The 22,242-nt window shown below is 40.4% G+C and overlaps 1 protein-coding gene across 1 annotated transcript in view; it reads left to right on the forward strand.

The window, feature by feature from the left end:
* The window catches only part of asap2a (ArfGAP with SH3 domain, ankyrin repeat and PH domain 2a), a 71,177-nt gene that overhangs the window by 17,261 nt on the left and 31,674 nt on the right, over positions 1-22,242 (forward strand). The window contains exons 2-4 of the mRNA XM_038729025.1: positions 4,239-4,311; positions 20,668-20,813; positions 21,826-21,900. Of these exons, the coding sequence (XP_038584953.1) occupies positions 4,239-4,311; positions 20,668-20,813; positions 21,826-21,900 (294 nt within the window). The remainder of the gene's footprint in view (positions 1-4,238; positions 4,312-20,667; positions 20,814-21,825; positions 21,901-22,242) is intronic.

A 22,242-nucleotide genomic window follows, 5' to 3' on the forward strand; every position in this document is an offset into this window, starting at 1 on the left:
GACATAAATACAGAGGAGTCTGTAGCGTTTCTAGATATGCTGGTTGGTTGACTAAACAGCGTAACATGTTGTCATGTGCAGTGGACGAATAGACTCTGCCGACACACGACGCACACAGCAACAGAACAACGTGTAGAGTTTTTACAAGAGCAGCTTCAGTTTTACACGCTGTTAGCAAGTCAGGAGACAAACCAAAGCAAAAAATTAACTCACCCTGCGTTCACTGTAAGGTGATTTTCTTCAATCAAGTTTCCCTCAGTGCTCTCATAAACACTAAAATACGACTGGGCTTCAGAGTGACTGGAAAATCTCCGCAGCATTGTCTTCCGCTGTGTTGTCATTGACCCAAACAAACCGACGTTGCATTCTGTGCATGCGCGCCTTCTTCTGGGAGACGCTGGACCGTGTTTGCCGTGAGATTATAACAGTGCGGTTAATCGTACCCGGTTATCATGGTAATTAAAATGTGTACGGTAATAATAACCGTCGGGAATTTTACCATGGTTTACCGTTAAACCGGTAATCGTTTCATCTCTAATACTGAAATAGTATTTTTCTGTCCAAAATTGATGTTGGCACCACTATCATACACTCTGTGTTTATAATGTCTCTCAGATACCAGATACCTAAAGAAATGCTTTCAGTGCTCTCCAGGCTTTTGCTCTAAGCGAGTCGATTTAACGTACAGGGCAGAGCCGGAGGTGGAATCAGCTCTGCTCAGAAAACACTCAGTGGTCATCTCCAGTTACCTTTTTGAAAGTCTTTGTGTGGTTGGATGGGTTTGGCAGTGTAGACAGAGATAGTACTCGGTACAGAAAGCAGGCACGTGTGGCTGTGTGGGGTCTGAGCTACAGTTGGGGGAGTATGTCTGAGCCAGACAGAGCTAATGAGATAATAGCATGTGTAATGGATGAGTCATTTAACAGGAGTTGAAGGAACTAAAACCACAGCACTGTAATCCTACTTTTACTCAGCTTCTAGCCGGCCTCTTTTAATTTGCACAGTTCCCCTGGTGAAGGATGTCAGGTTTTATTTTTAGCATGTGTTACTTTTTAACACCTACTGCTGTGTCTGGGAGTTTTTTCTAATCCAACCTGCAAATTTTTTTTGTCATTTAGATTATAACTGTTTTTTTTATCTTTGTTTAAAGGTGTTACCTTTTGTTTTGTTTGTTCCAGCTTGAGGTCAGGACTTGTTGTGAATGAGACTGTACCTTACGTTGCTTAATAACAACTCAACAACGTGTTTTGCAGTGTCGAGACCCTTGTTAAAGGTGTTAAAGTAATAAAGGCTGCTGGAAAAAATGTAATCAACAGCAATTTCAGTAAAATCATTAATTTTAGTATTTATACCTGAGCTTTTCCTGCTTTTACATGTCAAAATGTCTTTGTGAAAATGGCCTATTGGGTAAAGTGTGTGTCCAGCTGGAAATGATCAAACTAGTCAGTGAGACAAACTTGCACATTAACTGTGCTTAGGCTGTTTGTCTTTTCCCAACTTGTAGATTATGGCGCATCTTATTTTGTAAATGTAGTTTCTTCTAGATGACTACTTACTAATGAACATTCGCCACAGCCATAAAATATTTGGCCTTTGCTGCGTGATAGTGCAACTGCTCATTTTCCTTGAAGCTTGATACACCTAAATAGGTCTGTGCGATATGACGATATCAATTGTTTGATGATAGCAAAACGTCCATCCATTAAAATGATGCTCTATCGTTTATTTCATTGTGTCGCAAATTTTATACTTTACAAGGGGAGGACACTTCGCACTGCGGTGAAGTTTTACGTTGGATATTCAACCAACATCTGTCGATTATCCAACTTGAAACTAACTTCACCGCGGTCCGTTCTTCCACACTTGCCTGTGTTGCAGGGAAAGAATTTGCATTAAGAATAAACAAATGTGGAGGAGAAGCTCGTGAAGTTTACTCATAACTGGATGATACTGAACAGGAGGACTCAGACCATGCAAACAAAAACGAGGAGCTCATACCTCAGAGAGAAGTCGGTTGTATGGGCAAGCCACGCAACAGTACTAGGTTACTTTCTAGTTCACAGAGATGTGCTGTTGTTGTGATGTGAGCTATAGCAGCAGGAGTGTTGTATTGCTGTCTAGAGCTGCTGTGCTGCTCTGGTACCGTCTCGTCCTCTCATGTTAGCTTTGCAGCAGCAAGTAGCTACAGTTTGCTAGCCCACAACCTAAATAACGTTAGTTACATTACTTGCTGTGTGGTTGTTCACTCTGTTCATGGTTTCTGTCCTGGTGTTGGATTTCTCCTGAATAGCTTACCCTGCCTTGATGATAAAGAGAAAAATCATGAGTTGAATCATGAAAATGTTATATATCAAGAGGGATATGAAATAATCTATATCGGGATATGAGACCAATACTCACTGAAATAGAAATAAATGTAAAAGGACAGACATGCCTTTGCTTGATCGGATAATTATTTCATTAGGACTGCAAATTTGAGTCTGACCAGAGTAACTGTATACCCTAACAGGCTGACTAGGGCTCTTTTGCCACACTTCATAGGTGGCCACTATGAGCCACCATTGATAAAGTGAAAAGGCACTCTTCTATATGTCAGTATTCTTGTCTTCTCTGTGAGCTCTGTTATTTTATTCTGCCCATTCCTCTGCCAGTGACATTTAATTTATGTCATTTCCTCTTCCCTTTTGTGTGTGTGTATGTGTGTGTGTGTGACAAATATGACCCTGGGGAAAGTGCTGGTGCTGAGTGGTTCTTCAGTTTCGCAATAGCGAACCGCTCATAGCGTGGATGTTAATATAGCCCCGATTTATGGATTTAATAAATGTTGTCATCTAATCCAGTGGTGTTACAAAGAGGACAATGTGGGAGTGTGTGCAATGTACAGTATTGGTGTGTGTGCATTGTAGCTGAATGGGAGCCATTGTGTGTTTTTGTTTTCAGAGGGTCCAGGGGATCTGATATGTCATTCAGACGGGGAGCAGGGCAGGGGAAGGTGGCGCCGGCTTTGGCTCGGTTGGGCGAACGTACTTAATAAAGCTCTCTAAAAACTAATTTCCCCAAATCCCCCGCATCCCGAGAGGCTCCCTCACTCATCACTGCTACAGTGCTGCATTGTCTCAGCCGGACTTTCGGCGTTTGTTCTGGTTAGTGTGTGAGTGTGGGCTGACGCATATGTAAAAGTGTGTGACTTATTCACAGGTTAGTGTGTGTTCCCGTGCATACACATGTCAGAGAAACTGTCCTTCAAGTAAGGGACCTCAGATGCTCACTGCTCTTGTCCTACAAGCTATTATACTGACACACACACACACACACACACACACACACACACACACACACACACACACACACACACACACACACACACAAACTTACAAGGGAGCTCAGGTCTATTCTTAGTTCTGCCTTGAATTATTCATTACTTGCAGCCAGAGTGGAAATGGTATAGACACACACACACACACACACAAACTGTACCCACCACACGGAGTCATGCATTGAGGGCGTGGACAAAAACGCCAGCAGGAACACCAAACAATGTAATCAATATAATTCAACTCAGTACAGCAACAACACAAACTGCAACCTCAAAAATGACAGAAGAGTTGAATCCACAGTCTGTACAGTGTGAACTTTACAAAGGTGATTTACCGTACTACTGCAGATCCGAACGCTAACCTGACTCTATACCTCTGAATCGCCACCCACATCTCAAGAAGGTCTGGCTTCATTGACAGGTGTTTCCCTCGGTTAGAGACGCTATGTGAAAGGTTTGTAGGTGGGATTAAAAATGGGACTTCATCCTCATATATGGCTGGCTAGCTACCTAACAACATTAATAATAAATAGTGTAAGAAGTTTGAGAAAAGTGTGAATTACATTGATGCAGCTGTACAGGATTTACAGAAATAACAGCTCTAAAATTGACATACAGTATATCTTTAATCAATGTGAAAAAACATTGTTGTGGGAGGAAGTGGAGACATGATGTTGGTGGAACAGACGCGTCAGTAAATAAAATTGAAAAACTGATGGGGGGGGGAAAACAAATCACATGAATAATAGACATTTTTGCCACCGTAAATCCTTCAAACCAGCACAGTGTGCTGTCAGTAAAAGCCAATCACAAACATGTTTGATGATGAGAGCCCTCCTTTCCATGCTGCTGTTAATGATAGCTCTACAATAACTTTAGTGATGACTTCTCAATGTCTGTCTCTTTGTCTTTGTGTGTCCAGGCTCTGGACGTGGACCGCAGTGTTCTGTACAAGATGAAGAAGTCTGTGAAGGCCATCTACACGTCAGGTCTAGGTGAGTCCTCCTGTCTGTCCTGTCTGTTTTCATTTCCTTATTTTACCACTCAGAAACCTTCAAAGATGCTTTCAAGCTCAGTTGTATGACTAACAGCTAGAAATTTGGACATTGAAATGATCAATCAATTAATTATTACAATTATTCTTTATACATCTTTTCTCATTTTTATAAGGCATTTCTCTCCTTGATATAAAAAAAGAAGAATTTTGAGTTTTTTTGTGGCTATTGGGCAGACAAGGCTAATATGATCTAAAACAAGATCATGATGAATGTTTGTGTTTTATTCTCTTCACCATTAGTTTAATTTAAAAAGGCACAATATATTGAAAATGAAAATGATTATTAATTCCCTAAAGTGTGTGTGTGTGTGTGTGTGTTATTACCATGCTCGTTGTGGCTGGCTGTGCCACTGTTGGGTGTTTCCAGTGTCTTTTGTTTGGCCTGCCTGACAGAACCCCGCTGAGAGAGGGAGGCAGAGAAACCTCTGAACAATGTGCTGAGCATGTCTTTTTCAGAACAGTGTGAGCTCTGTTCAGGCCAGAGGGACAGCTGTCTGATCCAGACCCCCAAAGTAACAGCTGGGGAGGGGCGCACACTGTGTGTGGGGGTGCTGAGGCATGGACACACACATGTTCTCACTTCACCTCGATGTTAAACATGTATTTACACATATACATGTTGTCTTTTGTCGCTGCCAAGACGCGGAACTTCTCTTTTGTCATTAAAAGCTGATAGTGTGTGTGTATGTGTGCAGGTGTACATGAAGATTAACTCATACAGTTTAATCACACTGTTCAGCTTGCCAAATGAATGCCCCTGTTACCATCATTTGAATCTCTGTGGTTAGTGCAGCAGGGTACACGTGTTTGAGAACGGCAGGTGTTTCAGGCAGTTGCAATTTTTTGTTTTCATTAGGAACAAGGTTATCTGCTGTAGGAAAAATTGGGAGGAAGCAAATCAGCATTTTTGCCTTTTAAGCTTAAACCATGAAGCTTGTCCAGATCAGTGTTTACAATGGAAACACTGTGGAAATACCACTGGGAACGCTTCTTCACAGTTCTAAGGGAAGCTCACGTTAACTCGCATCACCTTGACCTCAGTCATTTAGGAATGCTGCCCAGACACTGCTCTGTTTTGAATACAACCAAGATCACTCCTCTGTTTTATGCCTGTCAACTGCATTTCTCTAGAACATGAGACAGACATATACTTAGACTTCCAAATATAGAGTAGAGTTTGCAGTTTAAGCCCATTTACTACAAATACTGTATACCAGGGGTCAACTACATTTGTTCAAGGTCCAGAAGGTTTTTAAGCAGACACTGTGGGGGTTGGACTTGCCAAAAAACAACAAAAGAGGCTATAGACTGTCAGGCAATAATTGGTCTTTTTCCATTATTCTGTGAGCAGTCATAATCTGACTTTATGCTGCACACGACATGAGCCTGCGAACAGCAAAAGTGAAAGGAGTTGGTTACCTGACTGAGAAGGTGGAGGTGAGCAGCCTGTCGCCTGCAGCTCTTTATTTATCAGCTGACTGTGGCTGCTCCTGACTGTTGCGTTACTCGCTGCAATATTTCAAACTGACCTGCTGTCATAAAATGTTGCAAATGACCATTGTTTTGTAGACGCATTTTTGATTAACGATCAGTGCTAATCTCACTGATAAACACATTGCATTTCCTGTGACTACTTCATAATAAAAGTCTACTTCGCCATTTAAATACTTTTAAGGTGAAGTTTGCATTAGCAGCAACCTAATATAGCTTTCACCACAGATGCACAATACTGCAAATATATAAATATTGCTATACTCTCATCAGTGGCCATTCTGTGGGCCGGATGTGGCCCATGGCTGCACTAATCAGTAATTTTACAGTAACAATTGATCAAATAACTATGTAGTTAGTAAGTAAGAATAATTTGATTTCCATTCATTTCTATGTCATTACAAGTAAATAGTGCTTGGCAGCAATAAAATTTTTTAATTGAGATTAATCGCATGATTTTCTGCAATTAATTGCAATTAATCGCATAGTTGTTTGCAAAATTGAATAATGAATTTGTTTTTAAAGTAGTGTATTGCGCACTTTTAATTTTAATGTACTGCTATATACACAAGTGTAATAACAACAAATATATAAATATAATAAATAAATATAAACAAATAAGGTACTTTTTACCAGCAGTATTCCCTTTACACAGTAGAAATAAAATATTTCTTGTAAATCTCAACTTAAACATTAATGTGATCAAATCATATATTAAATCAAATTTACCTTATAGCTTGTTAAAACAAGTCCAGAGCCACGATCATAACATTAGGACAGGCACCTTTTGAGCAACAGGTTAACATATATAAATTGTTTTCTTGTATATTTTTTCTGAACAGTTATCAGCAGAAACATTTTTCTTTTATCGCGGAGCAGCATAATCAGTCTATGTTCAATAGCAAGTGTCCCTGTTAGAGTGAGGTGAAGTGGTCGCCTCATGCACACACCCGCCTGCTGCTAAAGTTTGTCTTGTCTTGAACTTTTTGTATGCGACGCAGAGCACAAATCATTGGAAGACAGACTGATCCTCGCTGTTTGTGAGTTTCCATAGTCTATTACTGTTTACTAAATAGGAAATCAACAGGAGGGAATTTGCATGGCAGAGTATCCCCGCAAAACTAGATGAAGGCCTATCAGGTAAAGTTATGTATAATTTTAATTTAAGTTAAATAGGCTACTGCTGTGTAGCATACAGAAGCTGTTGCCATGGTTACTATCCATAGAGCGGCTGTTGTTCACCAGAGAAGAGCAGAGCAACCCCGCGGGGCCAAGTGACTACGTTATGATAACAATAATTATTGCGATATAATTTTTTTCAATAACAATATAACAAATTTTTGATTTTATTCACTTGAATCATACACGAATTAGGACTTAATTTTTTTATTAGTATATTTATTTTGTTGAGGAAAAAGGACTGAAAAAAGCTTTTACTTGATTTTACTCATGCGTATTTGTTGACAAAGATTTTATCATAATTGTTTTGAATCTCCCACCTCAGATTTGTGAAGTGATCCACTGTTTGGCCTCAAGTGTTGACCACAAAGAAGACTTTAAACCACAATTAACCATCAGGTTTCTTCAACTTTACCTCAGGAGCAAAAGTCAGCCTTTAAACTTGAAAGAAATAATGATTTGATACTTATCGTGATAATTATCGATATCGACAGATATGAAACTTTTTATCGTGATAACATTTTTGGCCATATCGTCCAGCCCTATTCCTAAGACAGACTTCTTCCCCAATACTAATACTACTAATACTTGGTTCGCTTGGCTTGATTTTGTATTTTATTTTTTATCTACTCCCACACGCCACATCCAGTGTAGTCTGCCGAAGCCTCCCTCCGCTGCTTGTTTGGGTGGGTGATTTGCTGGCTGATCAACATCCCACCCCTCCTGTGATCCATGGTTTGACTATGTGTATTCAGAGCCAGTGAGCAACGGACTTTCAAAATAATATTAATAATAATAAAAACTGCGTTAATGTGCAATAAAATAATTGTTCTTCAAATAGGAAACTGGGATAACGCCTGAATAATGAGACGCACGACAGGGATCCTCAACACCGACTGCCTCAATACTCGGAGAATACTGTCCTGACTGGCTGTCTAGCCAAATCCCTGCAAGGATATTTTTAGCTATGACATGAGCAATAGTAATGATGAGGAGGTGAGGACGGAGAGGGTGTGGTTTGGTTGGAATGGTGCGGAAAAATTAACAAGATTACAAGAGTTACCACGCTAGGGAGAACCAGAGCGGCTGAGCAAGCACTGTAAGCTTGTACCAGAGAGTAAGAAAAAGATGAGGGAAATGAGAGAGTGAAAGAGGTGAGAAAGAAAAATACAGGGAACGCTGTATAGATAATCAAGAGAGCCCCATGTTGCTGCAGGGAACTGTCAGGCTGTCAGCTTGTTGGTTTTGATGAATAAACCAGGAGCTGCATCTCAAACCCCTGAAGAACCTGGAGCGGATGGAGCAGAGCTGCTAGGACAGGCCTCCCAAAGCTGCTGAGCAGACAACGACTCGAGGCAGATAAGTGAAACGCTGTGTTCACTATAGTAGGTACCTATAGATGGGCAGGATGGCTGGGTGAGTTGCTGGATAATGCAGCACTCGGCCCATGTTGCACCAGGAAAATGCTAAATGTGATGGTGTCTGATCTGGCCATGTCGTCCAGGTCACTGCTACACACACACACACACATACACACACGCCTTTCTCTCCTGGCTGCCAGGTAACCAAGAATATGAGACTCCCACAAACACTAATGTAATTAAACTGCATGGATGTCTGAGGGAAAAACACCCAAGGAGACACTGAAATAAAGGAGGAAGAAGACAAAAGAAAGTGTAATGAAAATGGAAGACAGAGCCACCTATTCAAACAAATTCCTTTTCTTTCCTTCCCTCTTCTCTTTGTGAGAGTTAAATGAGAAGATTGATATCACTCTTATGTCTTAGCTGTAAATATGAATAACAACAAATTCATTTGGGTATTTCAACAGCTTAGAACCAGATCCAAAATGGAACCCATCCTTACACGGCTTCAGCTTAGTATTTAACTGGCATACGCTCACCGGCCACTTTATTAGGTACACCTGTTTAATTGCTTGTTAAAACAAATAGCTAATCAGCCAATCACATGGCAGCAACACGGTCAAGACAACTTGCTGACGTTCAAACCGAGCGTCGGAATGGGGAAGAAAGGGGATTTAAGTGACTTTGAACGTCGTATGGTTGTTGGTGCCAGACAGAAACTGCTGATCTACTGGGATTTTCACACACAACTATCTCTAGGGTTTACAGAGAATGGTCCGACAGACATGAAAGCATGGATCCATCCCGCCTTGTATCAATGGTTCAGGCTGTTGGGGCGGCTGTGGCTCAGGAGGTAGAGCGGGTTGGCCGTTAATCAGAAGTTCGGCGGTTCAATCCCTGGCTCCCCTGGTTGCATGTCGAAGTGTCCTTGGGCAAGATACTGAACCCCGAATTGCCCCTGGCGGCCAGTGTATGAGTGAGTGTGAATGTTAGTTTCCGTTTGAGCACTTAGACTCAGTGTATGAATGTGTGTGACTGGTGAATGCAGTGTAAAAGCGCTTTGAGTGGTCGAAAAGACTAGAAAGGCGCTATACAAGTACGGAGCATTTACATTTGTTGGTGGTGTGGGGGATATTTTCTTGGCACACTTTGGGTCCCTTAGTACCAACTGGTTTTGGTTTAAACGCGACAGCCAACCTGAGTTTTGTTGCTGACCATGTCCATCCCTTTATGACCACAGTGTCCCCATCTTCTGATGGCTAACGCACCATGTCACAAAGCTCCAATCATCTCAAACTGGTTTCTTGAACATGAAAATGAGTTCACTGCACTCCAACGGCCTCCACAGTCACCAGATCTCAGTCCAATACAGCACCTTTGGGATGTGGTGGAATGCGAGATTCGCATCGACTGCGTGATACTGTCATGTCAATATGGACCAAAGTCTCTGAGGAATGTTTCCAACACCTAGTTGAAAGTATGCAACGAAGAATTAACACACTTCTGAAGGCAAAGGGGGGGTCCATCCCGGTACTTGCGAGGTGTACCTAATAAAGTGGCCGGTGAGTGTATCTGACAATGGTATCAATCTTCTCATCTACTACAGCTACACAAATAAGAAAGAAGCAAATAAGCATATTTCCCAAATTGTCAAACTCTTCCTTTTAAATATTATTCTCTTTTACAGTTATTATTCGTCTTTCAAACGCCCTTCTTCTACGTGTAATAGTTAACTATAATCCTATCTCTCAGTGCAGCTGGCCATATTGTTGCCATGATGTCCAGTGTTGTTTTCACAAAGTCCGTAGAGGGATATGGAATTGATGTGCGGTCGGCTGCACATTGTGTTAGTAAGAGTCGGAGCGTCAGCCGACCAGGCCTGATGGAGCCGAGTGTAAGGGAATGAGTGTGGGAGAGAGGAAGCAGAGGCCAGCCTGTTATCTGGTGATTAAACCGTGTGTGTGTGTGTGTGTGTGTGTGTGTGTGTGTGTGTGTGTGTGTGTGTGTGTGTGTGTGTGTGTGTGTGTGTGTGTGTGTGTTTTGGGAGGGAAGATGCAGTAAAGAATGTTGTACACAACTGCGTATTAGCAGGCCATTTGTGTCTGCTGTACTAGTATGTATTTGTGTGTGTATGCGTCATGACCTCTGTCCTCCAGTAAACACAAGGTCATCAGTTCCTGAGTTCACCGACACACGCACACAACACTGCCACACTACCTTTTCAAGCATTTTTCTCAACTTGAAACTATATTTTATTTAGCTTCTTTTGATATGGAAAAAACCCACACGAAAACTTTCACAACCAGTATTTACTGTCTTTAAGTTTGTTGTTACTTCCGAGTTCTCTCCTCTAGCGTGAGCTTTGCAACTTTACAACTGGCTCTGCCTAACCAGTCATCACTCCTAATGCCTCAACCCATCAGCCAGGCAGAGGCAGAGGTCTTTTTTTCATGTCTGCTATACTGCAGAGTCTGACAGATGAACACGTGAGGACGGCAAAGGACTGCTGAACCATAGACATAATATAGAGATCTCTATATTATGATCATTATTATCATAATCTCTATATTATGTCTATATATTTTATATATAACTTTGGCTGCAGTTATTAACCAGAAATGTAAGCTAAGCTAATTGTTCAGAACAGTGGCAGCAACCTGGATATAATGTTGGCTAACATCAACAGGATAAAGGATAAAATGTGTAAGCATCCTTGGTATTTACACGGGGGACGCATGGCCCCATCACTTTTTGAAAGTGTTTGTTAAAAATGCTTTGAAAAATAGCTTGCAACATGAAATGGCCATGAAAGTGCTTTGAGAAAGGTTTATTTGCATTTTTAAGTAAGAATAAACAAGCTACTGATAATAAAATGACCCCAGTCAGTAACTTTAACAACTTCTTTTCACAATTTCTATTTGGCCAAATTTTCCGTTCTCTCCCTGTGAACATGACAAAAGAGGAGGGAAGACTAAATCATGCCTGCATGTGTGCTACTTCAGCAGGGATGATATTACATGAGAAAAGTTGATCTCCAGGAGAAACGTGTATGAAAGCATCACAGAATGGCAGAGACCTGCACTGCATTAGATTATTTAATACTTATAGATTTTGAATTGTCACATGCCACCTGAATTTTCTGTTTCCCTTTACATAAATAAAAACATTTTAATCATAAATTGATATAAGAAAGGACAGAACAGGAAATGTTTCCAGAATGCAGGAAATTAAGTGTTTAATGCACAAAATTTACTCATATATAAACTCATATATTTCATCTTTGATGATTCCTATTAAATGCTGTTAATTTCATAATCACATCTCGTTCTTGTGACACCAGTATGGTGCATCGCCACATCTCGTAATCTAAGCGTATCGTCGCACCCCCAATCTGAGCCCTTACATCCCCACTACTTTTCAACACAAAGTGATGCCCTTGCGTGTCAGTATCTTTCTCTTGTTGCAGTAGACAAATGCACTTTATGCAACATGTAAGCTTAAAGATCCCTCTTACACTGTCTCTGTACGTTTCTCTGCTTGCATATCCTTCTCACCTTTTTTACCCCTGACCAGTTTGCATGCCTGTATAGTAATGACTGTATGTTGGAATTGCTAATTAAAGGTGCTATAGATTGTGATAGCTCTAACTAGGTGCCTGTAGCAGCCCAAATACCTGTATATTTATCCCTCAAATAATACTGAACACTGAATGTTATTTAACATGCAGTAGGTTTGATAGTCTTCTTCAACCATCAGCTTCTTTTCATGGTGCATAGATAATTATTGGCTTCTCTCCCATTTTTCTGTAAGACAATCTATCATCCCTCAGTGTAATAATAGCTTGATTTTTCTCTGTTGTAAGCTGACAGTAGCTTAATGTGACTGCTGGATGTCTACATGGTTCCACTTAATTGGCTTTCAGATTCTATTGAGACTCTTAATTAGTTATCTTCTGAAAGGCAAGGCACACTGGGAAGATCAAATCCAAAACACTGACAGTGCTAAGTAACATTTGTAAAATAACCAGTATGTCTTAAGCTACAGGTGCCTAAATAGAGTTTGTAAGATCTAGGTTAGTAGATCCCAAAACTGGGGGCCGGGGCTCCCCATCAAAGGGTTGCAAGATGAATTTTAGGGGTCATGAGACTTTGTTTCAATCTTAAGCCCTTTTTAAACAGATGTCCTGCAATACTACCATAAAAAAGACCCATCATTACACCGGCTTTGCTTTGTTACACTAATTTAAACAACGACTGCATAATTCTGCCCCAGTGTGTGAGTTTAGATAGCAACAGAGGCCTGTAACACAAAAGGCTCGTCACCTAGTGTGTCCCATCCTGCGGGCTTCCCAATTTTACACCGGTGTCAATTCGGCTCTGGTACTGACTCTGCTGCCGGCTTTACATATGCCCTCCTATTATGTGTTTGTATGTTTCATGCAGAACAGCCTGGTGGAATAATGGTGCTCCATTCCCACCTTGAACAGGCTGTATAATTTTTATTGTACTAATGATGAGGGCTCGAAAGTAGAAATGCCTTTGTTTTAAGGGGTCACAAACTAAAAAGGTCTGGAACCACTTCTGTAGGTAATTTCAATAGTAATAGCAATAGTTCAGTGTTAATAAAAGGCATGTAACATTTTTTAGAGTGACTCCTCTACCCGAAAGCTGACAGGTTTGAGCCTTGCAAAGTCTGTGTTTCTTTAAGAAGCCCCTGAACACCAGCTTAGTATATTGGACATCTTCAGGCAACATCTGCAGGGCTGCACTGGATTAGCAGGTTTTGTTTAGAGTGTAAACTATACTTTGCCACGTTACATATAAACTACCTCAGCGTGTCATGCAGTCATTTGAGGTTCAAAGCTGCTCCGCACCCTAGTGTCCATGTGTGATGTGTTCAAGTCATGTTACAACAAATATACAGGTACTCACTAAGCAGCCCAGGGGGGTTTGGGCTGTTCATCGGCGCTGGATAGCGGAGCTCAGAGCTCTAGCGTGCCACTTCAAAAATACCAGCAGGCCACCGCCCATCCCGCATAGAGCCTGGCAGAGCCTCAGCCAAACAGCTGGAGCTGATGTGGAAACTGTAGGCTGCTGTGTGTGGTGAGGGTTGGTGTCTGACACATGAGTGATTAAAGTTTATTATATCTCCTTATGACATATTCCGCTGCTTTGAACCAGAAGCTGTCAGATTGTTGTAATACAGCTGCAACTACTGCAAAAGGATTAGAACCTTATTTTTTTTTAATTGATTAATCATTTAAATGTCAGAAAATAGTGAAAAATGTCCATCACATTTACGTTTGAGAAGCTTGAACCAGTTCATTTAGCTTAAAAAATTACTTTTTAATTTCTGCGTTCTTAAAGGTCACCAGCCCCTTTTAAACAAAAACAATATGTTTTACTGTTGAAACAAAAATATTCATACTAACATGCAAAATATATACAGGTGCTGGTCATATAATTAGAATATCATCAAAAAGTTGATTTATTTCAGTAATTCCATTCAAAAAGTGAAACTTGGATATTATATTCATTCATTACACACAGACTGATATATAGTATTTCAAATGTTTATTTCATTTAATTGTGATCATTATAACTGACAACTAATGAAAATCCCAAATTCAGTATCTCCGAAAATTAGAATATTACTTAAGACGGTAACCACAAACGTGACACAGGAAGTGATGTTCAACACCTTTGTGCAGCGTCAGAGGCGTGTGGCAAATTCACAGCGGCACAGGCAGAGCTGCAGGATCTGCAACGTGGCCACCTCACACCTCAAGACGCTACACATGCGAGGGCCCACCCAATGCTGCTTGCAGCTTTAATAATTGTTTTCTTTTTATTGTCTCCTGATCATTTCTAAATAATAAAATACAGAATACTATAGTAAACAGAATACATACATGGCATAAGCACAGTTATCACAGTAAAACACCTCTTGAATTAATGTTATCAGCTTTATACATTTATAATATTTTTATTTTCACTCAGTACCATAACATGTTAGTGTGCCCTGCTCTTAATGGCTTGAAAGGCTTGTGCAACACGAAATGCATGAAAACTTGCACCTGTGTACACCATGGCAATATAACAATGGAACTTCCCAGCACTACATACAGGTGCTGGTCATATAATTAGAATATCATCAAAAAGTTGATTTATTTCAGTAATTCCATTCAAAAAGTGAAACTTGGACTTTATATTCATTCATTACACACAGACTGATATATTCCAAATGTTTATTTCATTTAATTGTGATGATTAAAACTGACAACTAATGAAAATCCCAAATTCAGTATCTCAAAAAATTTGAATATTACTTAAGACCAATACAAAAAAAGGATTTTTAGAAATGTTGGCCAACTGAAAAGTATGAACATGAAAAGTATGAGCATGTACAGCACTCAATACTTAGTTGGGGCTCCTTTTGCCTGAATTACTGCAGCAATGCGGCGTCGCATGGAGTCGATCAGTCTGTGGCACTGCTCAGGTGTTATGAGATCCCTGGTTGCTCTGATAGTGGCCTTCAGCTCTTCTGCATTGTTGGGTCTGGCATATCGCATCTTCCTCTTCACAGTACCCCTTAGATTTTCTATAGGGTTAAGGTCAGGCGAGTTTGCTGGCCAATTAAGAACAGGCATACCATGGTCCTTAAATGAGGTACTGGTAGCTTTGGCACTGTGTGCAGGTGCCAAGTCCTGGTAGACGGCTGCGTTGACCTTGGACCTCAGAGAACACAGTGGACCAACACCAGCAGATGACATGGCTGAGTGATGGCCATCACTGACTGTGGCAACTTTACACTGGACTTCAAGCAACGTGGATTCTGTGCCTCTCCTCTCTTCCTCCAGACTCTGGGACCTTGATTTCCAAAGGAGATGCAAAATTTACTTTCATCAGAGAACATCATTTTGGACCACTCAGCAGCAGTACAGTCCTTTTTGTCTTCAGCCCAGGCGAGACGCTTCTGACGCTGTGTCTTGTTCAAGAGTGGTTTGACACAAGGAATGCGACAGCTGAAACCCATGTCTTGCATACGTCTATGCGTGGTGGTTCTTGAAGCACTGACTCCAGCTGCAGTCCACTCTTTGTGAATCTCCCCGGACATTTTTGACTGGGTTTTGTTTCACAATCCTCTCCAGGGTGCGGTTATCCCTACTGCTTGTATACTTTTTTCTACCACATCTTTTCCTTCCCTTCGCCTCTCTATTAATGGAGACACTTGGACACAGAGATCTGTGAACAGCCAGCCTCTTTAGCAATGACCTTTTGTGTCTTGCCCTCCTTGTGCAAGTTGTCAGTGGTCGTCTTTTGGACAGCTGTCATGTCAGCAGTCTTCCCCATGATTGTGTAGCCTACAGAACTAGACTGAGAGACCATTTAAAGGCCTTTGCAGGTGTTTTGAGTTAATTAGCGAATTAGAGTGTGGCACCAGGTGTCTTCAATATTGAACCTTATATTAACACAATATTCTAATTTTCTGAGATACTGATTTTGGGATTTTCATTAGTTGTCAGTTATAATCATCAAAATTAAAAGGAATGAACACTTGAAATATATCAGTCTGTGTGGAATGAATGTATACATTATACAGGTTTCACTTTTTGAATGGAATTACTGAAATAAATCAACTTTTTGATGATATTCTAAATATATGACCAGCACCTGTATATTTTAAGTGTTCAAGCATAAATTTCAGGTAATGTATTTTTTGATAAACACAAAAAAAGAAGTTAATCTTCAGTCATTAGCGTGTTCAGTCAAGCTTTTCAAATGTGAGGATTTGGTGCTTCTCTCTTTTTGGACAAAACAAGCAATTATATAATTCTATAGACAATTGATCAGTTAATAAAAATGAGTTTGTTTTAAAAAAAATCAACTTTTGTGTCTGTTTTCTTTAGTTGTATTAGGGGGAAAACCAAAACTATTATCTCAGATACTTCATACTAGAAGCTGTTCAATGCTCTCATTTTGCCACTTAAGGCTCCTATAGGACTCGGTGCATATCGTCCAGCTCACCTTTTGCATCAGTTGATATTTGGTGGCTTAAATTAGATTTGTCTGATGTGAGGAGGTAAGCGGGTAGTGACTCAGAGGCTTTCAGCTTTCCCCTTTTAATAACATGATATCTCTGTGGTGGAACTTATCCAACCTCATGCACAAACCTGCCACATCTGTGCATGTGTGTGGGCTTGTTTTACTAAATTTGTGGGGTCCAAAAACATGGATTCCACTATGCTTTGGTCCGACAGCTTTGTGAGGACCAAAATGCTGTACCTCACAAGTTTAAAGGGCTGTTTGAGGGCTAAGACTTGGTTTTTGGGTTAGGGGTAGAATTAGGCAACGGTTAGGCATGTAGTTGTGATGGTTAAGGTTCGGGGTTGGGGAATACATTATGTCAGTGACGCGTCCTCACAAACATAGTAACACAATGGTGTGGATGTGTGTAATATAAAAAGCTGAGTCATGAAGTGGCAGTCAGGAGCTCTTTAGTGTACATCCTCCATATTTTTACACACACCTCCTCTTATCTTTTTTCCTGGAGTACCTCCCTCAAACTCCCCCTCCGTCTTCATCACTGTCTCTTAGTGAATGTTGTCATAGCAACAATCCCCCGTGCTTCATCCCTTGCCATGTCGCTGTCCCAATGGCATTAGCTGTTATCAGCTGCCTAGTCTAGCGTGAAGTGTATTAAGTGGAATCATCTAGGCCTAACCCCATGGTACATTAGGGCGACTTAAGACACACTAGGAGACTTTGGTCACAGCTAGTTTATGGGTTTCCCTCCTGACTGGTAACTGACTGAAGGTTTGTTTAGTTTGTGGCCAGTTCAGTATATTTTGTCTTTTCTTCTTCCTGTCCATCCTCGGCATAACGTTTCCTTTGCTGTCAATCGTTTCTATTTGGTCCTGCCCCTTGCTTCTCTTTGTCTCCCCGTGGGTGTTGTTATCAAGGAAGAAAATCCCCAGTGTTTCTTGTTGTTTTAAAGAACAAGCACAATTGAAAAGCAAATACAGATGAGGTGGAGAATTGTGAAAAATGTGTCTGATCACAGCTAATGGAGGAAGAGATTTCAAGATTATAGCCACCAAAATTTAGAAAAAAAAATTAAAAACCCTCGCACTTCCTTCACCTCAACGTTTACATTGTCTCTGTTCTTTTTTTTTTTTTTTTATTGTCAGTAGTGGGATGACAACTAACAATTATTTTCAAATATAATAGTTATAGTTATTAGTTATTGTTAAATTACTTATTTAGTTTGTAAAAATGTCAGAATAAAAAAAAGAGTCCAAACATCCTTGAAGATTGTTTTTAATACTCAAAATTGTGCTAAAATTGTCCTTATGTGTAGACACCATGCAACAAACGCGTAAATTGCCACACCTGACAATATGGAATATTTTGTTTTGTTGTTGTCATGTTGAGCTCAAACATTGAAAACTAACAATCATAATAATAATTTAGGAACAATGAGAGAGAAAACAATCGGTGGTATTTATAACTGTAGTAACATATATGCGGAAACCCAATAACAATGAGGCTAAGTAATAGAAAACATTCACTGCTGATATAGTAACAACTCATTTATATTTTTATCCTTATCTGACTTAATGTTGAATCACTTCATCTCACCCTGTGCCTCATTCTCTTGTGATCTCTCCGGTAGTCTCTCTGTATTGTTCTCCACTTCACTTTCTGTCTCAGACCTGGGGTTTTCTGGCACATAGTCCTCATTACTGCTGTCACTGTCACTTCCACTACCCTCTGGGATATTCTCATTTACTCTTTATTGGGTCCTTGACCTATGCTGTCCCTGTTTAGAAAACAAAAAAGCAAAATTGTCTATGTATGTATGTAAAACTTTGCAATTTAATGCTGTAATATGTACCTTTGCATTGTTATTTACAGTCCCCTCCCAAAAGTATTGGAACGGTAAGGCAAATTCCTTTGTTTTTGTTCACTGAAGACATTTGGGTTTAAGATCAAAAGATGAGTATGAGACAAGAATTCAGAATTTCAGCTCTCATTTCATGGTATTCACATCTAGATGTGTTAAAGAACTCAGGACAGACCACCCTTTGTTTTAACCCGCCCATTTTTCATGTGAGCAAATCTATGTGACTGACAGATATTTCTTGTTGCCCATGTGTTGCCTTTTAGGTTGATTGTCCAAACATTAAATAGCTCTGCATGACTAGTCTAAGTTTTCATCCTCTGTTCAAACCTATAAAGACTGCATTTCCTGTTAAAGAGGATAAACCAACATCAAGACCAGAGAGCTGTCTATGGGAGAAAAGCAAGCCATTGACAAGCTGAGAAAGAAGGAAAATCGACCAGACCCATTAGACAAACATTGGGTATAGCAAGCACAACAATTTGGAACGTCCTGAAAAAGAAAGAAACTACTGGTGGACTGAACATCTGACATCCAACAGGTCGGCCAAGGAAAACAACAGTAGTTGATGACAGAAATATCGTGAGAGCTGTGAAGAAAACCCCCAAAACATCAGTAAGTGACATCACCAACGACCTCCACAGTGTAGGGGTGAAGGTATCACAATCCACTGTTGGAAGAAGACTCAGAGAGCAGAAATATAGAGGCCACACCACAAGATGCAAACCACTCATCAGCAGTAAGAATCGGAAGGCTAGACTGAAATTTGCAAAGAAGTACAGAGATGAGCCGTGAAAGTTCTGGAACACAATCTTATGGACTAATGAGACCAAGATGAATCTCTGACAAAGTGATGGAAAGGCCAAAGTGTGGAGAAAGAAAGGAACTGCTTATGATCCGAAGCATACAAGCTCATCTGTGAAGCATGGTGGCGCTAATATCATGGCTTGGGCGTGCACGGCTGCTTCTGGAACAGGCTCATTAATATTTATTGATGATGTAACTGATGATGGTAGCAGCAGAATGAATTCAGAAGTGTACAGACATATTTTTTCTGCCAATTTACGAAGAAATGCATTGAAACTAATTGGGAGGAAGTTTATCATGCAGCAGGACAATGACCCAAAGCACACTACCAACAAAACAAAGGAAGGTTTTAGACTGGCCAAGTCAATCACCTGACCTTAACCCAATAGAGCATGCATTTCACCTCCTTAAGAGGAGACTGAAGGGAGAAACACCTCGAAACAATCAAGAACTAAAAGAAGCTGCGGTAAAAGCCTGGAATAGCATCACAAATTAAGAATGCAACAGTTTGGCGATGTCAGTGGGTCGCAGGCTTGAGGCAGTTATTGCAAGCAAGGGTTATACCACCAAATGTTAAATGTTATTTACTTTAAGATTATTTGTTCCATTACTTTGCTCACCTAAGAATGCTGTGGTCTAATACAAACGGTGGTATGTCCTTAGTTGTTTAACACATCTAGATGTGAATACCAGGAAATAAAAGCTGAAATTCTGAACTCTTGTCTCATACTCATCTTTTGAGCTTTAACCCAAATGTCTTCAGTGAACAACAAAAACAAAGGAATGTGCCTTACCGTTCTAATACTTTTGGATGAGAGTGTATGTTCATATTTCTGTTAAATAGCATTTATCACATGGCTATCAATATCAGCCATCTTAGATTGATCAGGTCATCAAACAATGAATATTTGGAATAGACAATAGTAACCGCTGTTACAATATTGTTATCAATCACCTGACACTGCCCTCAGGTGGCTTGGCGGACATAACCATGATATATTAACCCAAAGTGTAGTTAAAATAACTGTCCACAAATTGAGGATTTGAGGATTGCATGAAAGGGTTTACATTATGTCATGTTATCTTAGTCAGGTCTCAAAACTACACATAACAAATGTTTGGGATAATGTTTGTTGATGTTATGCGTTTCTGAAAAGAAGAAGAATATTGGCTGATATATTGGCTTTTAAAACATCAAAATATGTATCTGCAAAACTAGAGTTTTCAGTTCAGCCTTTTGTTTTGCATTAACTGATAAGCGCAGCACGTTTCAAAGTCAGGGAAGTAAAAGTAAAAAAACGGCCTAGTCAGTGGTGGGGCAGCACGTACCACTTCAGCAAAACTGCTCTCTGGGAAAAACCTGTGATGGAAGTATTGACCAGCCAGAAACGTGGACCTCTGTTCACTGAAAGGCTGCCATACATTATTAATACACAGTGATTGATTTTTTGACTTAATAATCAGAGAGTGAAAGACCTTAGTTTGATCACTACTACCTGTCAACCTGATCTGTGTGTGTGTGTGTGTGTGTGTGTGTGTGTGTTTTTCAGCCCATGTAGAGAACGAGGAGCAGTACACTCAGGCCCTGGAGAGGTTTGGAGAAAACTGCGTGTACAGAGATGATCCTGATCTGGGTTCAGCTTTCCTCAAGTTCTCCGTCTTCACCAAGGAGCTCACTGCGCTCTTCAAAAACCTGGTGATTCTACACTGTGTGTGTGTGTCTAATGTGTGTATTTGTGGGTCGTAGGATTCTATGTAGTTAGGAGAGGTAAAATCCTCTGGGACAAATGGATTTCCATCCTGTCCCTAATTGTCTCAATCCCCTCGAGTCTCTGTGTGTGTTCTCTCTCTCTCTCTCTCTCTCTCTCGCGCTCTCTCTCGCTCTCTCTCTCTCTCTCTCTCACACACTCACACACTCACACACACACACACACCGAGCACATACCAAGTCCAGCTGGAACATAAAGCCCTCCGGAGGTAGCTGTAGTTTTCCACTGAGACGGCCAAAGAGCCGCTGCAACCCCAAATATCTGCTGGATCTAATTCAACCTGATCCTGCTCTGGTTTTGTATTGAAGCCAGAGCTTTATTAGAAATATTTGACACCATCATGTCAGGTCTGTCGCTGCCCCTGGACACTGCATCTACACTCTCACTGAGACCAGGGGCCTGAGATTTTGTATTAGTGTTATCTCAACACTTTATATTAAAGAAATATGAGCTGCCACCTGACCTGGACGCGAAGATGTAATCTCTCAAAGCTTTAGCAAGCTTCCTAGATTACATGTACAGCATTACACACACACAGGCTGACCTTAACAGAAACTTGCAAACAGGGGAGTTTCTTTGTGATTAAAAATATGGTGCAAGTGTTCAGACATGAGAGAGACCTTAGCAAAGTTTAATTAACTCATTGTCCCACATTGCTTTCATAATTGGTATTTCCTGACATTATGTCTTAAGTTTTACCTCATTTAGCTCATTCAGCCTCCTATCACCATCATTTACTGAAGATAAAAGAAGAAAACTCACATGTATACCTGAGTGCCTCTCTCCTTTCCTGTTGCGCTCATACACACACACTCAAACAACACACAGGACACATTACATTTCAGGATTACATCTCTGGCGTCAGGCACCCCTAACTTTCACTCTGCTGCTGTTGTAACCTTTCAACTCTTCTCTGTCTTGCTCCTCACCCTCCTCCAGTTTCAAAATATGAACAACATCATCACCTTTCCTCTGGACAGCCTGCTGAAAGGAGACCTGAAGGGAGTCAAAGGGGTAAGACAGCAAAACAGCATGGTCTTTTTAAACTCTTCAACTGAACAGCAAGTGTCATACAAGTAGGTGAGTAGAGTTTAGAGATCCTTGTGGTGGATGATCAGTGACTGAAGAAATACGGGTTTTATGAGTGAGTGGACATTGTGTTAATTTAAGTGATGCAAGCACTGAGTCATCAATGTGTTATTTGTAATCATTTGTACAAACCATTACTAATATTTCTCGCACTATGTAGCATGCAGTAGAAGACGAATTATCTCAAAAGCGATTAAAAGAAAATATAAAAGTTAACTGATTTTGAAGTACAATGGTGGTTCACAGTGGTTGACTAAAAATTGACAA

Source organism: Micropterus salmoides, unplaced genomic scaffold (assembly GCF_014851395.1).
Source record: "Micropterus salmoides isolate LMB-PRFRI ecotype aquatic unplaced genomic scaffold, ASM1485139v1 Ms_hic_scaffold_19, whole genome shotgun sequence".
In the NCBI taxonomy this organism is placed as follows: Eukaryota; Metazoa; Chordata; class Actinopteri; order Centrarchiformes; family Centrarchidae; genus Micropterus; species Micropterus salmoides.